The sequence below is a fragment of the Pseudochaenichthys georgianus genome, chromosome 16, assembly GCF_902827115.2.
Source record: "Pseudochaenichthys georgianus chromosome 16, fPseGeo1.2, whole genome shotgun sequence".
Lineage (NCBI taxonomy): Eukaryota > Metazoa > Chordata > Actinopteri > Perciformes > Channichthyidae > Pseudochaenichthys > Pseudochaenichthys georgianus.
In genome coordinates, this window is record NC_047518.2 from 30,734,170 (window position 1) to 30,751,347 (window position 17,178).

Below are 17,178 nucleotides of genomic sequence, written 5' to 3' on the forward strand. Positions count from 1 at the left end.
CTCTTAGGGCATCCCACAGGTTGCTGCACTTACCGCCTGTCGCGTTGAATGCTAATGCTGTCGTTTGATGCGTGCCACTGTTGCCAGAGTAGAGATGGCTTTAAAGAAGGAGGGAGGGAGGGAGGGGGGGGAGTAGTAGAGGGAGACACACAGAAGAAGCAAGAGAGCAGAGGACCTAAGGGCTTTTTTATTTCAGGGCAGGGAGGGGGAAGGAATTGAGAGATTGAGGGAGGGATGTGACGTGAGCGAGCGGGAGTATGGAAACTGATCATTGCAGGCAGAGCAGTGTTGGATAATTCTGCTCTCCCTCTTTCCCTCTCCCTCTTTCCCTCTCCCCTCGCGCTCTCTCTTGCGCTCTCACTCTCTCACCACTATACATCCCTAGCGGAGCTGCTCTGACCAGAAAAACAAACACCATCCACATACTCATACTCTGACATGCAGCGGAGAGGGCTGCTGCCTCTGTTCCCTCGTCTCCTCTCTTTCACACACAGACACTCACCCTCTATCTAATTACAAACACCCACTTCTGCCCTGCAGTTGAAGGAGACCGAAAGAAGGATACGGCAGTAATGTGGCTGAGGAGCTTCATCTGAAAACATCTGCCTGGAGGACTCCTCCCTTCTCCTCTCTTGGTGGTCAACCCCAGCTCTGCAGCAGGTGAGCTTCATGTTGATACCACATCTCATTCATGGTGCTGTATGTCGCAGTGGCCACTATCTATTATATCTGAGCGGCATGGCATCAGTGATGTTTGAGCTTAGATCTTGTGTCAGTGTGGTGAACAGAGCATGGATCCACACTGAATATACTCACTGGATCACTGGAGGACAATGATCCGATGACATTTGTGGAAATGGGTTTGATTGTTGAATGGATGCCAGCAGAGTGTTTTGAGGATGCACTGCAGTTAGGCAACATTGGATAGAGAGAGAGGATCATTACAGTGCAGTGCATGGCAGGAGTACTAGAGTCATAGACATTTAAGATGAATACAAAGATTCTCTATCAGCTCCTTCTTTGGCTTTGTGTGTGAAACCTTGAAGACCATGCCGAGTGTTTTGTAGTTTCAGCTCCAGCTGCAGATCAAAGTTTATATGAGGGAGGCTGATTCCTACGCACCCAGCGTGTTCACACAAAATCAATGGTGGCTGCAAATTGTACTGAGTGTTGCTTATCCTTTTTACATTGTGTCAATATAATACTAATGTTGCCTTCTTATTTTGTATATATTTTGTTCATGCAATTATCCTTTTATAAAGGGGTATCATGTTGTACCATCAGGAAAGTCTTCGCCCATGAATTAATAAACACACGCACTTGCATAAACACAGGCAAACAGACGTCCAAGCTAAATTAGACACATCTATAACTCATCAATGTAATTTATTTTCTCACACACACACATCCATCCACCTCACGAATGAACATGACTACTTGTTGATTCCTGGTTTCAGTATACCTTTTACACTGGAGATCACACACACACACACACACACACACACACACACACACACACACACACACACACACACACACACACACACACACACACACACACACACACACACACACACACACACACACGACAGCTACACAAACAGTAAGGGACAGCCTTGATGTTGTACTCATATGATGGGAGCTCCTCCTCCACAACAGCTAACACTTGATCCACGCTCCTGTATGGTGCATGATTCTGTTTTAAACAGTCGCTGCATTCCTGTTTTGGTTCTCCATAATGAATCAAACCTTTTTTTGATTTTGATATACTTTATTAATCCCCGTTGGGAAATTGTTTCTCTGCATTTGACCCATCCTAGTGTTAGGAGCAGTGGGCAGCCATTTTGAACAGCGCCCGGGGAGCAGTGTAGGGAACGGTGCCTTGCTCAGGGACACCTCGGTAGCACTTGGTCTTGCCGGGACTTGAACTGGTGACCTTCCAATTGCCAAGCCAAGTCCCTATCGACTTTGCCACCACCGCCGCCATTTAAACCTTGTTTAAATGGCTTTAATGGTATTTTAATAGGAACACTGGCAGCTTCTAATTTACCTCTAGTCAAACACTACACATTGGACTCGGTTAAAAAATACAAGTAACAGCTGACAAACTGTTGATCGTGTTGTCATGATAGCAACCAGTCAAGCTGAGGGAACGTCATTTGAAAAGCAGCACCATTGTGATTATTTTCACTCAAGGACCCTTCCTCTTACCTTCCACTTGCTGCCAACAATTCATGATGCTTCACCCTGAAAACATCCGTTAAGCCGATGGTAGATTTGGGTTTTTACTTTGGGGTGGATCTTTTCTTCAGAAATGTCACCCACCTCACTCCCATATTCTTTTCATTCCTCTGAATCACAAATAACCTCTATACTATGCATATTCCAAGTGTTATAAAGCAACACTAACGTAGACCTTATGTATATGTTATGTGCCTAGGTCAAATGTTATCAGAAACTTCCCATTATGTGATATGCCCTTTTCTGTTATTATTTGTTTCCATCCAAAAAATGGTCTCCATAAATGTTTAATTATGGTGAATTCTGTAGTCATCTGTTCTGCTTCACATAAAAGTCAATGCCTGAAATGTCCAATCGTTGCAACATCTATCAAAACATGGCGATCAAGAGACCAAAGCCCATTTTGGCTCTTCTTTTGCCAAGCATTCAGATGACAGCTACAGACGGAGGCAGGGAACTGGGGAAAGTGACACATCAGGGTTTGGGAATTGAGGCAAAATGACATTTCGAAATAATTGTCTGTATTGATATACCTAGAGTTTTTTGGACCTTTTACAATATAGAAAAAACACAGCTTATTGCAAACAAGCTCCAATTCAGCCATACAGTATATAGATTAGTTGGGTGCATCTATTTGGTGAATTTACCGTTCATTTTCACAGCCATGAAGTAATAAGAGATTTGTGCCGCTGTTAATGGGCAATGATCTGATATTGTTTTTTTCCCGGGTTAGACTCCCCGCTGTGCGTTGCTGCCCGGGGAATGCTCGACTGACGGACAGAAAAGGCCTGAACACGATGAGCAGCCAGGACAAATGGGTCACACTGACCCCAACTGAATTCGCCTTGCTGCAGGATTACACTCAGTGTGAGTAGGAGAGGGACTCTCTGTTTGTGCCTGGCTGTGTGTGATAAGGGCAGAATGTCTTTTTCTAGGTGTCTCTTTGTACGTGTGATCATGTTCTGCTTGCATGTGTCATGATACTCAGGAAGCCATTACAGGTGCTCAGCTCCAAGTAATCCATTCCATCAACCAGTGTTTTTCTTGTAATTTGTGGATCTCAGAACAAAGAGGAGAAGAAAAGGTTGATTTCAGGGATGTCTTTGACCACTTTTTAACTTCATTTATCACAAATTAAAAGAAGCAGTAACGGGCAATACCAATAACAGACCCTTCTATTTATCGTGCAGCATTAGTTGGTTACTATTGCTAGGAACATTTTTAACATATATAATAATTAACTTGTAACAATAAAAGATGAGAAGTGACCATTGTTAAGGCAGGCAACAGGTGCAACGTATTCCCTTCTTCATTTTCACTCTAAATATTACTCCTGGAGAAAATAGAGAGCACTCCATAACAAATGGCACATTTTCACTTCATCAGGTTGGGTTATTGGAAAGTTGGCATGATCCCAATTTCTGCCTTTATATCTCCACTAATCCTCCCTTTACCTCGAGAGACATTAACGATAGCATCAATCCACCCAGTTAAAAAATATCAAGAGAATTTCTGTCTGCTTCAAAACTACATTATGACTCAATTCCCTGCTTAATCTCAACGTCCCTTCTTCTATTGATAAACTGTTGTCGTCGTAATTTCACACTGCATGTTCGTCATGCTAATGTAGGTAGCTCAAGCTGCTGAAGCATGTAATCTGTGTGGTACCGCCTTAGCTCTGAATGATTCATTCGCAACCCAACAAATGGCTCCCCTGCTCAGCAGACTGTGCTCTGGATGCCTGGAGTTTATGTTACGCTCCAAGATGTTGACACATTTCATCATTTGAAATGGTACCAGGGACGGAAAATATGACGATACCTAGCAGCCTAACTGTGGGATGTTGTGCACCACCCACACATAGCTTTGGACGGACTTTGAAAGTACAAGTCGGAGTAAATTGTTTTGCAGTAAGAAAAACAATGGAACTCACTGTCACAAGAAATGTGTTGTTGGTGTTTAACTTTTATATATCCTAAGTGCTTTTTGTGCCAGGGTGTAGACACAGGGTGGAATATATTACAGCTATTTTCAGTGTCAAACATGATACCTTCGAGATTTCAACTACTGCACCAACTGGCTATAAATCTTAATAATTGATGCTCTTCACCTAAGATCTCTAGTTCCACTGTTTTCCTTGGTAATGACAATTCTTCGTTTTAAATGTGCTATGCCTTGTCATACATTGTCAACATTGTTCCACATTCACAGTCTTCGAGAGCCAATCAGGTTCTGTTTTTTGTTCCTATGTTCTTACAATTTTTGCCTTTGTGGTGGCTAAGTAGTTTTTAGAATTAAACAAGTAAATGTTTCAGAGACGTGAGGCTTAACAGAAGCGTGTAGTTGTGTTGGAATAAAAGGCAGGATGAAAAAAAGCACAGCAGTAATGGAGAACTAAAGAGTCTCGGTGTGGGTGCACGCCTGCGTGAAGGCGTGTGTGCACGCTAGAAAGATTTGGATAATCATGTTTCAACGAGCTCCGGGCAGCGCTTTGTGCACTGTGCAGCTAAAGGTTATAAAATATCCCATTCTCTGAGCAGCAACAATGGGCATCACAATGCTAGCCTCCCCTCTCATCGCGCCTCCTACTGAATGTCTCCCTTCGTTCTCATTAAAGTGAGCCGGGCCCACTTTCATAACATTTTAATAGCTGTGCACCGAATCAGATACCTGAGATCTATCTCTCAACAGTTAGACTCTCTTTGTCTGATATAATTGCTAATGTGTGTATTATGTAGCCCAGTGCTGCTTCACAGAGGGAACATTCTTTTACTTCTAAAGCTAGACAAGATCTTCAGTGTGTTTTAGAAACCTATGAGAAATAAGTCATGTCCTCTGACTAATGTGTGCCACACAATGGTTTATTCTTTAGCCTGATTAAGGAAATACATTGTAATTCAGCTGTGGCTGGTGAATGTGACAGGCAATCGGTGGATACGTAATCACTCTGCTTCGTAATGGGTCTGTGTCGACAGCGTGCTAATAAAGGTGGTCAATAATGATGACACCCACAGTCCAATGCGAAGCAATTATATCTACTCACTGTTGGTCAAATGCATACTGAAAAAAATCAAAGGTCCAAAGCCATTAGTGCCTGAGGCAACACATTGTTACAGCCACCACAAAGCTGCTAAGAGGAGCTCAAACGCACATCTTAATGGGGGCAGAAAATCAGCTACTAATAATGCTTTGTGACTAATAGACCTTTAGCAACAGATGTATGGACAGTTTAATAGAGTGAAATACATTATGTAACATTAATGATACACTTTTCCCAACTTTGACTGATTTTGAATATAAAATAATCAGCAACTACAGTACACTTTCCTTTTTTACCTGCTAGGTTAAATCCAAATGCACCAGCTAATTACCAATCAGTGACACGCTTTGCTGTTTAATGAACAGCAACTTTACATTAGGGTTTCCGGCTGCGTTATATAGTAGATGAGGATGTTTTGGAGTACAGTATCGGCGCGCAAAACTGCTGTTTTATCCACAATAGGAGCCAAAGATCTGCGTTTCCTTGTGCTAATTGAGCTTGTTCACAGGTGAGAGAAAACAAAGCTAATATGAAGCACTTCTAAATTCAAACAACAGCTTTGTGAAGGGTGAACCAGGCCCTAAGCTGCAAATGAAAATGTTACTTTTAATTAATTTGTTACATTTATAATCTGGTATCTGTGGTGCAGCAAATGGATTCAGCAGCGGGACTCCTAAACACAGCAAATGCCTCAATGCTCAAGATATGTTGTTGTCTACTCTACTGAATGCTAAAACTGTATTTTTAAAACGGGTGAATTACATTTGCCATTTTGGTCACCTACCGGTCCGATTTTCATTAAATGTATAGGCTAGCATAAAGCAAGGATGAAAGTCCGAATCACGTGGCAGATGCACGCAATATTTTTCACTCGTGGTGGATAATAATGTTATTCTTGTGTAATGAGCCATCCTGCATGAGTACCTACAGTATGGCATTTTTAGTATATTTTGATACCATTACTTTGGTTATTTTAATCTTGTATGCATTTGAATGCAGTTTTTTTTTTTTAATTGTGTCATTCCTTTTTTTATTAGGATTGAATATTTGTTCAAACTGTTTGTCCTAGGTGGAACTTGTTTAGCCTGTAAGCTAACATGTGCTGCTGACATGAGGTGACACAGTAGTCAACAGCATAAGGTACTTTGTTTCATATCTGACTCATGAGTGGGAGGGTGTAACGCAGACATTATGGTGCTGCATCGACACTAATTACCATGACCAGGTTTCAGCAGCTCTTCAAAGTGTTGATGACAAAGACCAGACTGTACTGTGAATACATCTTTATTATTAAAATACAAACTCAATGAGAGAAGAAGCCAAACTTTGTAACAGAAATGTAACACAACACACAAATCACTACCATGTCCTCATGCTTTCCGTCAGACTCCACCAAGAAGCTGAAGGATGTGCTGCAGGAGTTCCATGGAGATGGTGTGTTGGCAAAATACAATCCAGAGGAGGTACGTATGTACAGTTTATACTTTATGTACGCCTATCTGCATATTCCTAAACATTGAGAAATAACAATTGTAATAATAATAATAAATTCGATTTGTAAAGCACCTTTCATTGCTAACAGCAATCCCAAGGTGCTAATGAGGCATACTAAAAACAAACAAAAGTTTAATCAAAAGCTTTTTTAGGCCTTTCTTGAAGACGTCATGTGTTATTTTGGCATAAATACGTTTCATTTTAAGAACATGGCTGTTAACAATTGTACATACAAATGTTTAACATTTCATATTTGTTTGATTATGTATATTTAAGGTTGGGAAAGAAAGTACCATAATCTCAATCCACAGTGATCGGTGCTTTTTACTCTTACAATTTTAATCCACTATGCATGGATTGATAATTGTTGCAAGACAGTTATTACCTCTTAATGTCGTGGCAGTTAATCCAGAGAACTACACGCTGTTTTTATCATGCCTTTTTAGGGTTTTCACATGCTTAGGTGTAAAATGGACATTTAGCACATTTTGATATGAAGCCATGCAGTTTTGTGATAACTGCATGAACCATCAACCTGTTGGGTTTCTTTCTTTCTACAATGCTGCGGATTTAGAATCACGACATCCTCAGCCAGGTAACGCTCATCCCTCACCTCTCACTTTAAATTGTTGTTGTTGTGTTTGCTCATACTGTGTATGGTGTCACGCTTGATAACTCAACACTTTGTGACGGTGAAGAACAAAAACATGTTTTCAGAGAGCAATAAAGTTAACGGCATTCATAGAGAAATGCATTTATACACAGTAAACAAATGCAATCTTGTCTCCTACATAATTAGGTTCCCATATAACTTAAATACAATATTTAGTTTGGTTTAGAGGGAGACATGTGCGGTCCTTGGATTATGTTGTTTTAAAATGTGGTTAATGTTTATTGAAACAAAACTAAAATATTTGGTTGGTTTTGAAAAAAACATTATTTGGTTTTCATGTTGTAAGCCGGCATTTAGTGGACTTCCAGTGACTTTGACTGAAGAATGAGACTGTCAAAAATATGCTTTGAAATGTAATTCACAATGCAGTTTGGTAGTATGGGATTATCATTTTTAGGAGACATTACTGCTGTAATGTGTTTCTTGAATCGAAATGTTTGAAAACATTAACAACTCCCAGATTTAAACTATCAGCCAACCACATGGATGGGCAAAGCTGTAAACCTAAATAAATGATAGGCAAGACCACAGAACATAAACTGCAAAAACATTGAAAGCACTCTAACCAATCTTCACCACCCACATCAACACTCTTTCTGAGTGCATACTTCTGTAACAAGAGTTTTGAAACATTTAGCAAGTGATCGCAGACGTCACCCCCAAAAGTAAAACAGTTTCAACTGCAGCTCAGCTCACCATGACAATCAACATGCTCTATTTTTGTCATGTTTTTTTTTCTAGGATATCGACTTTGAGGGCTTCAAGGTCTTCATGCAGACGTTCTTGGAGAGCGAACTCCCCGAAGAGTTTTGTCAACACCTCTTCATGACATTTAGCAACAAGGGTCCCAAACCCAGTCCCTCATCTTCTGACAAACCCAGAGTCTCTGGTGAGTGTTAAAGGAAGTGTTTACCATAACAAACCCTCAAGCTGTTGGTGTTTGCTTACTAATATTTAAATGAAATCATTGCAGCATCTGTGGCTAAAGTGCAACCAATGTGTCCCTTATTATTTTTGGTGATGATTTATTTCTTTACTGTGTAACAGCCGCAACATTTTTTTGAATCTGTTTTTTGTGCCATCGGATAATTACAGATTTCCTGCCAAGTTCAGCTCAGTGGCACACAATGCAATTTGTTATGTTGCGGCTGCCAATTGTCTTGGCTACGGTTTCCTTTGTTTACAGTATTTACACTTATATTTGATTCTGCTGTGATAATGAGTTACTGATAATAGAGACAGCCTTCCCCTGCATTGACTCTTTGAGCATACTCCAAACATCCCATGGTGTCGGCCAATATCTCAATTCTGACCTGATATGACCTGTAATGTAATTTTTTCAATTCTTAGCATTCACTTTGATTCTTGGTTGTGTTTGAGGCTATTAAAGGAGCTTCTTACACTGTCCAATGTGTGCCTATTGATCATGACATACAATTAGTGCTGATGTTACGAGTGTTTTTGCATGATGTGCAGATGACTTGGGAAGTAGGACACATGTAAAGCCTGAACACTAATCTAATCTCACAGGCACAGGATTTTTTGTTGAATAATTCTCAAATTCCTTATAAAAGACAGCAAACTAAAGCAAGTGGTAATATGGATGTTGCATGACCAAATGTCTGCTTAGGGTTACACAGTTAACTGTCACCTGTGTCATGAAACTAAGAGGGTGCAAGGAAACGTACTAATAGATCTCAAATATGAAATGTTTCTTAAAAGCACAATAAGCATTACATTATTACATTACATTGCATTTAGCTGACGCTTTTATCCAAAGCGACTTACAATAAGTGCGTTCGACCAACAAAATACAAACTTGAAGAAAACAGAATCATATAAGTACATCAGGTTTCATAGAGCCAGTGCTACTCAACTGGCTGAGCATGTGTTTCCATGATGCTGATAACTACAGGTGAGGATGTACTGTGTACAACTGTTATCATTAATGTAAGTTAATGTCCAACAAAACGCACAGATGCAGTAATTGAAATAATAAAATGGCCTTGTATTGCTTTTTGGTGTGCATTTACCCCAAGCTTACAGCAGCAGGATCAAAAGCAGCATTTACCGTTCAGTTGATGGAATTGGAGAAGATTCTCCCTGGGGATTGACCAGTACATTAGCACATAAGGTTGCTACAGTTCAGCTGAACATTTGTAGCAGGGGATTTCTACTCTGGCATTATTTCAAACCTAAAAACAAGTTGCTGACATTTTATAAAATCAGTGTTTGACCTGCAGTGTAGCAATGAATATACTAGCATCAGTTAAGCATTATAAAGAGATCAATGAAGGACAATTAAACCTAATAAATCATCCTTGGCATGCATATTCTGAAATGATTAATAACACAACAGGTACATCCGATAAAACATTTTTAATTCCTTTAATACATAAAGGTTTTTTGTTTCAGAGATAAAACCTGCGTGTCACTTCTATTTCTATATCTTACATAATGTAATACAAGATATCTGCATATATTCATGATGGGTAAATATTCAGCACATTGGATGCAAATCTCACACATTTTTTATATCAACAGAAAATGAAATTAATGTAGACTCGGCACATCACCTAACATGATTTGTATTATTTGCATTTTTTATTTAATGCACATTGTTTGCCCCTACCTCCCACAGCATGTGCTGAGCTGAGTCAGTGCATCCTGCTGTGAATGTGTTTATTAGGCCTTATTGATCTAGTTTAAACAGGAAGTCCTCACACCATGGAGCCCAGATCCTCATCTGAGTTCAGATGGGAGAACTAACATGTCCCGTCTACCATAAACTGCCCAGTCTGCACACAGGAGTCTTCTTTTTACAACGTTAACAAGAGGTTTATTTCCCAATAAAAGCACTTTAGAAGCAAACGGCATAATAACTTCTTTTATGGCTGCTGTAGCTGTGTACTGTACAGTATATACACTGACTGTAAGAAAATGTTACCTTAGCTGCTTGTATTAAATATGTCCTTTCAGTCATTACCCAAAACACATGACCATAGTGAGTACTGAAAAGTAGACTAGTAAATGGAAAACTTTTCCCTTAGGCTGAATGCTCCTCTCCCCCATAACAGTCCACTGTTATCTCAATTGATACCTGCTTTTATGGGAAAGAGCTATTTCAAATGCACTCAAAACTGCTAAGAAATAACAGTGGCCTTCTTATTGTCATAGTCCTGCCAACCATTTCTAGAATATGTTCAATTCACTACAGTTCACTGGGTACAGGGTACTGGAACACACCGACCAGTTCTCATTTCTAACTCGCTAAATCAGACTTTTCAAAGCTTTCAAAAACTCCTAGTTTCCTAATTGGAATTCTTGCAAAACTGTTAATGAGACCGATATCTAGTCGTTAGAAAGGGATAATTACCCTAAATCCCAGCTAGGCATTCCAAGTTAATATTAAAGCGTGTTAATGATGTCAATGTGGGCTGATGATTTTGCACATCAGCATGTAGACTAGAGTCAAAGCTAACCTGTTTGTGAGAAAGAGAACAAATGCATTTGTACCCCGGAGAAGTTGCTCATAACGGCGAGATGAGCATGTATTTACATTTCTCACTTTTTCTTTTCAGTGTGTATTTCTATTTTGCACAACTGTTTGCCATTGCTAATGACTATACTTACTGTGTTTCCATATTTAAGCCTTGGGCCTGTTGCATATTTTATGAACACGATGAAGCAATTACTCTCGTCAGTGGTATTAAATACCATCACAACACAAATGCCTCTTTCTACCGTGTGTTGCTCATGCAAATGGGACAACACCGTTTTTTATATACCACAAAGAAAAACTAGTGATGTAAGTGCCAATAAAGAAGCTGGATGCAGTTTAAAGCTAGGACCTTTAGTAGATAGCTGATGTACATTAGCTGGTTATGTCAGTTTACCAGAGTAGGGAATCAATAGGAATAGCAGCGTTAATAATCATGTATTGATCATTACTGTTTGAACACAATGAGATCAGGTTGAAAAACGGTAGTACAGTATAGTTCTATAATCCAGCCCTGATTTAAAAACAAAGACCAACACTGGATTGTTTGTTCGCCTTTTGTGAACTGGACACCCACCATTGATCAATCTCACTGTATGACTAATGTGGTGCCAGGATGTTGTTGGGCTAACATTAGAAGCATTGTGGAGGATGTTTTGACCTTTCATATCCGTCTCCCTGCAGGGCTGAAGCTGATGAAAGGCAGCTCAACCCCTCTGAAGACAGTCACACTGCCACAGCCTCTGGATACAGTGCAGCTGAAGGACATCGTGTGTTACCTCTCGTTGCTGGAGGGCGGGCGTCCTGAGGACAAGCTGGAGTGTGAGTGTCCCTCCACATCACAAGGCTTTTGGCTCCTATGTCTTTATACATTGAGAATCTAGCAAGTCAGTGTTGTACAGTCAAGTACAAAAATCCAGGTTTATGAACTGCAGAGATAAAACACTTGGAGCTGAATAGAAAAACCACACAATATAAGGGCAGGAGTAATGTCACTGGTTGAGTCAAACCTCAGTGGGTGGAAAGCAGTCAGGTCAGACTGAAGTCCAGTGAGAAAGACAAAGGGCAAGAGAGGACAAACCATGAATCTTTGCTCTGTTGCATTGTAGAAAAATGCTACCATCTATTCAAAAATATTCAGAACATTTGGTGGTATTGGTATAAAAACAAGCAATCAATGGTGTCACAAAGGGTTTTGAAAATGGCTGTAATTATATATTTTTTCTGATTTTAGGGACAAAACTCATTAATTGGATTGAGGAAATAATCGAGTGATAAATTACAATTCACAATTTTACACAAAGCCAAAGGCCTTTTACATAATGAATGTGGTGGAGTCTATTCTGTTTTTTGAACTGGGCATACTGAGTGTGTTATAGTTGCTTATACCATGGCCAGGCACAAATCAAAGGAAAGTAAGTTTGGCTTTGTTCTTTTTTCAAAGTTTATGTTCAGTCAATGTAACTCATGGTTGGTTTGGTCTGATCTGCTAATGCAGCAGAACTACAGTTGCTATGGTTACATGCTGTATGATATAACTTTCACAGTTAATGAAAACATCTGTTTAACTGTGTAATCTGTGTTACAATGGTGTAAAAGGGCAAGCCAAACAGACACCTTTCACTATGGGTAGTAAGATATAAATAGTTAACAATTATACATTTATGTCAATCAATTAATTAACACATCGTTTCAGCAGTACTTATATATACTGTCGGGTAGTTTATATATAACAAAATGTGTTTTTTCTTGAATCTTCATACATTATGTTTGCAAAAACTAGTATTTTAAGCTGGTAATTAATATTGTAGTAGAAATTGCAATATTTGCCTATGAGATCATGGAAAGAAAAGACTCAAGTTAAATGTGTATATACACTGAACACAAATATAAACGCAACACTTTTGTTTTTGCTCCCATTTTTCATGAGATGAACTCAAAGATCTAAAACATTTTCTATATACACAAAATAACCATTTTCTGTGGTTCAAAAATCTGTGATAGTGAGCACTTCTCCTTTGCCGGGCATCCGAAAACCAGTCAGTATCTGGTGTGAGGGGTAGGATTAGGGGTAGGGTTAGGGTTAGGGTAATGTTGTGAATTGAGTGGCCCATGGTGGTGGGGGGTTATGGTATGGGCAGGCGTATGTTATGGACGACGAACACAGGCCACTCGATTCACAACATTACCCTAAACCTAACCCTAATCCTACCCCTCACACCAGATACTGACTGGTTTTCGGACCCCCCCCAGACCCCCCTTCTTCTTAATCACACATTGGACTGGCTCGGGTACAAAAGATTGAAACGACATCAATTAATCAGAAAATCCCCCAAATAATAATATTTATCAAGTGTATTGTCTAAATGTAACTTGGTCCTCAGCTGCGTTTAACTCAAACATTGAATTATTTTCTTTCTCATCTTGAGTTGTGAGAAATGCTCATCCTTACAACTACTGTCTGTGAGGTCAACATGACATAAGAACATAAGCCTGGGAAAGCAGGGAACCCTGATAATACACAGTCATCTTATTTTGTACCAAACAGATATTTGATATTTTCTAAAAACAATCTACCTTGGGATTTTGTATTCATATTTATTTTCCAGTGACATATTGTCCAGGTATCTTCTTCTACCTGTTCTCTGTCGTCGTGCATCTATTTTTGAGGTTATAAAGTCAGAGTTTCAGTCTCTGGTGTATTTTGTTGTGAGCAAACTCATGCATTAAAACTGGACCTTTCTTGGCCTTTCTTCCTCCTGTTGTTTTGTCTTAGAACCAAATTTGGTTTCCTAATTTTTAATTACCACCATTTACACTTATCTTTATAACTTTCTTTGGAGACGATCATTGCAGCTCCCATTAAGTCTCCCTTCTCAATTGTTCACACATCTTCCCACATCTCTTAATTGCATTTATCACAAGGTAACATCACTTAATTGGACATCAGACCTTTTTCTCTGCGTAGCTATAATTCTCATCCATTCCCTGAATTATTGAGTAGAGTAGCTCTCATTAAGCTCAAGGATGATTAAATAATTAAACTGATGCTGCCTGTGTGTTAGCACATCATGGATTTAACTATGGATGATGTCTTATTGAGCTCTTCTCCTGCCTGTATCCCTGCCTCTCTCAAACTCTGCGAACCCCACTGTTGGTATTTGATCAGGTGGACAGCTCCCTCTGCTGGTTAGTTTAAGAACTGCTCTGGTTTCAATGCATGTTGATCACTATCAGGATCATCTAAAATGAGCAGATTCTGGCAATCCAGCTCAGATGTCTGCATTGTTATTAACTTAAACAAATTAAAATATGTAATGTAACTTGTTCCCGTGCAGTTTCCCTTGTTTCAGGTACTGCATTTATAAACAAAGAGTGACAGTATATTGAAGCAATGGAGAAAAGGCTGAATCAAGTCCTATATTCAATGAAAGCATCTTTTGTCTCTTAAAAAAATCATAATTGTATTATTCTTATATTTAATAGAAATGATTGTATCCATGTAGAGAGACATATATTTAAGTTAGATCAATATATAGATTTAAGTGATTCCAATTAGTTTTTTCTTTCATGAGAGCCACAGAGAAAACTATTTTCTGCTTTTGTACTGTGGACAGAAGTAACAATTCTCATAATTTTTACTAAACCCCCAAATGGTCACACCCACTCAGGAAACTGGCACTTAGCTCCTCGTTAGTGGCCTGGCGAACCTCCATCTGACGTCAACTCCCTGTGGTGTTAGCCCCTCCCCCCCCTCTGCTGCACCTCGAGCACGTAAGGCAGGATGGGGGGGGGTAAGAGCACCTCTTAGAGCAGACATTAGTATGGAAATGATCTGCGGCCAGGTCATGTTGTTGTTATTGTCTCAATTATGTTACATAAAGACTTTGAGGGTGTTAACGCATCACTGTGATGTAAAAGGTAGAGCCAATCACAGCTGAGATGTGGGAGCTGTCTGTTTCCATGGAGACACTTTTGAGTGGAAATTGGGAGACACTTAAAGTTTCAGTATAAGGATGTTTTGTATATACCTGCAGTGAAGTGCCGAGAGAGAAAAAAGAGCAGTTTTATGGAGCAGTGAATTCTGTGTTTCTCCTGCCTATAACTGCTCTGTTCACTAACCCTCAGGGTGTCGAGCACAGGCTGCGTATGCTGCAGATTGACATTTTGTTTTTTGTCTCCACAGTTATGTTTCGCCTCTATGACACTGATGGAAATGGCTCTTTGGACAGCTCGGTAAATAAGAACAACTTTCACTGGGATTCATTTTTCAAAAAAGCTTAATTGAACCTGATATTACCCCTGTATTTAATGATCAAGTCTAATGAGTTGTATTTCAATGTGAGCTCTCAAGACACAAAGTACAGTTATGACAGGATACACTCTCCTGTCAATTATTAGCACTATGTGCTGATTATATTCTAGATAAAACAATAACAAATATGGAATCACAACTTCTTCACAAACAGTTAGTTTGCCTCTTAAAATACTTCCAACAACATACATTAAAAACGTGCAGATAATTATTATGTTGATTGATAAATCATCAATTAAGAGTCATTTTATCTTCAAGGGTTTGCGTTCCTTAAGAACATTATAATTGTTGAATGTTAATGATTTGAAACTGATAAACAAGATGCATAAAAATATACAAATCAACATGATGAAAATACATGAGCACTTTTGGTGATAATAATAATAATAATAATAATGGGCAATCATTTACTTAACCCTTGTGCCCTCCTCGAATTTTCAACCTTTCGACCCCTTCGTGGCAAAAATGTACACGCCCATAATAACTGCTATTAAATCATACATCAAAATCTTTCTCTACTTTTTTTTTTTCTTGAATCACATAAACAACTTCTAACGTACTCAAAACTACCAGACATTCAATCATTGTCAGGATTTTAACCCTTTAAATGCCTGTTTCATTATTTTAATTATGTAATTTATCTAAAAAATGCCTCATTGTCTTCCATTCAAACCACATTTTTTGATCTTGAAAAGTAGTGATATTTGATATTTCTACTCTATTCCAACAGATTACACCATTTTCCCACTGTAGGCCGATGCATGAAATTCTTACATTTTTACCAGTTATATTATGGAGCCGTGTGACTACCAGGGGGCCCGAGAGTGGTATTTTGAGGGATGTGTTTGATGTGTCTTCGAAGAGCTGCTTGATTACTCAAAAACAAAAAACAACTGTTGGTGTGTTTATGCACCTGGCTGCCAAAGAGAAACATGCAGTTTGACCAAGGGCTTATTTCTTTAGTGAGCAGAGAAGGAGAAAGACCTGGAGCAAAGAGAAGGAACTCAAATGAAGAAGCATTTCAGTGCAGAAGAGACTTCAGAAGTAATCTTGTAGCCTTCTTCTGCCAGCGAGCTGCAGGACTCATCTGAAGAAGACACAAGGTTCGAGGGGGGTCTGACACTGAATGCTCTCTGGAGTCCAGCATTTATTTGAGTTCCTCTGACCCTTCCTCTGAAAGTGGAGAGGACACTAAATGCCGTCCACAGTGAGGAGACGGAGAAGAACGGAGGTCGTTCTCCCAGGAGCTGGGGAAAACCAGGGTGTCCTCACAGATTGTGAGAAGAAAGCCCCCCGTGGTGGTGGATGGTGGGCCGGACCCTCAGTGTCCTCTCCACTTTCAGAGGACTACTACAGTAACAGTTGTTTTTTGTTTTTGAGTAATCAAGCAGCTCTTCAAAGACACATCAAACACATCCCTCAAAATACCACTCTCGGGCCCCTGGTAGTCACACGGCTCCATAATATAACTGGTAAAAATATAAGAATTTCATGCGTCGGCCTACAGTGGGAAAATTGTGTAATCTGTTGGAATAGAGACAAATATATATATACTTTTCTTCTAAATGAAATGCTGACATTACAAAAAGCATGGTTTTATACTGCAATGGCAGTGGGATCAAAAAATGTGGTTTGAACGGAAGTCAATGAGGCATTTTCGAGAGAAATTAAATAATTAAAATAATTAAACAGGCATTTAAAGGGTTAAAATCCTGACAATGATTGAATGTTTGGTAGTTTGAGTACGTTAGAAGTTGTTTAAGTGATTCAAGAAAAGAAAAGTAGAGAAAGATATTGATGTATGATTTAATAGCAGTTGTTTGGGGCGTGTACATTTTTGCCACAAAGGTGTTCAGAGGTAGTATCTGATACTACGTAAAAATAATAATGCAGTGAAATCAATTTTGCTGCTAATC

General features: G+C 39.3%; 1 protein-coding gene across 1 annotated transcript in view; it reads left to right on the forward strand.

The window, feature by feature from the left end:
• Nucleotides 1–249: 249 nt before the first annotated feature.
• The window catches only part of dgkb (diacylglycerol kinase, beta), a 64,968-nt gene continuing 48,039 nt past the window's right edge, over nucleotides 250–17,178 (forward strand). Inside the window, exons 1-7 of the mRNA XM_034103498.2 lie at nucleotides 250–660; nucleotides 2,975–3,108; nucleotides 6,668–6,744; nucleotides 7,350–7,370; nucleotides 8,190–8,337; nucleotides 11,632–11,769; nucleotides 15,134–15,183. Coding sequence (XP_033959389.1) covers nucleotides 3,039–3,108; nucleotides 6,668–6,744; nucleotides 7,350–7,370; nucleotides 8,190–8,337; nucleotides 11,632–11,769; nucleotides 15,134–15,183 — 504 coding nt within the window. The 5' untranslated portion in view covers nucleotides 250–660; nucleotides 2,975–3,038. The remainder of the gene's footprint in view (nucleotides 661–2,974; nucleotides 3,109–6,667; nucleotides 6,745–7,349; nucleotides 7,371–8,189; nucleotides 8,338–11,631; nucleotides 11,770–15,133; nucleotides 15,184–17,178) is intronic.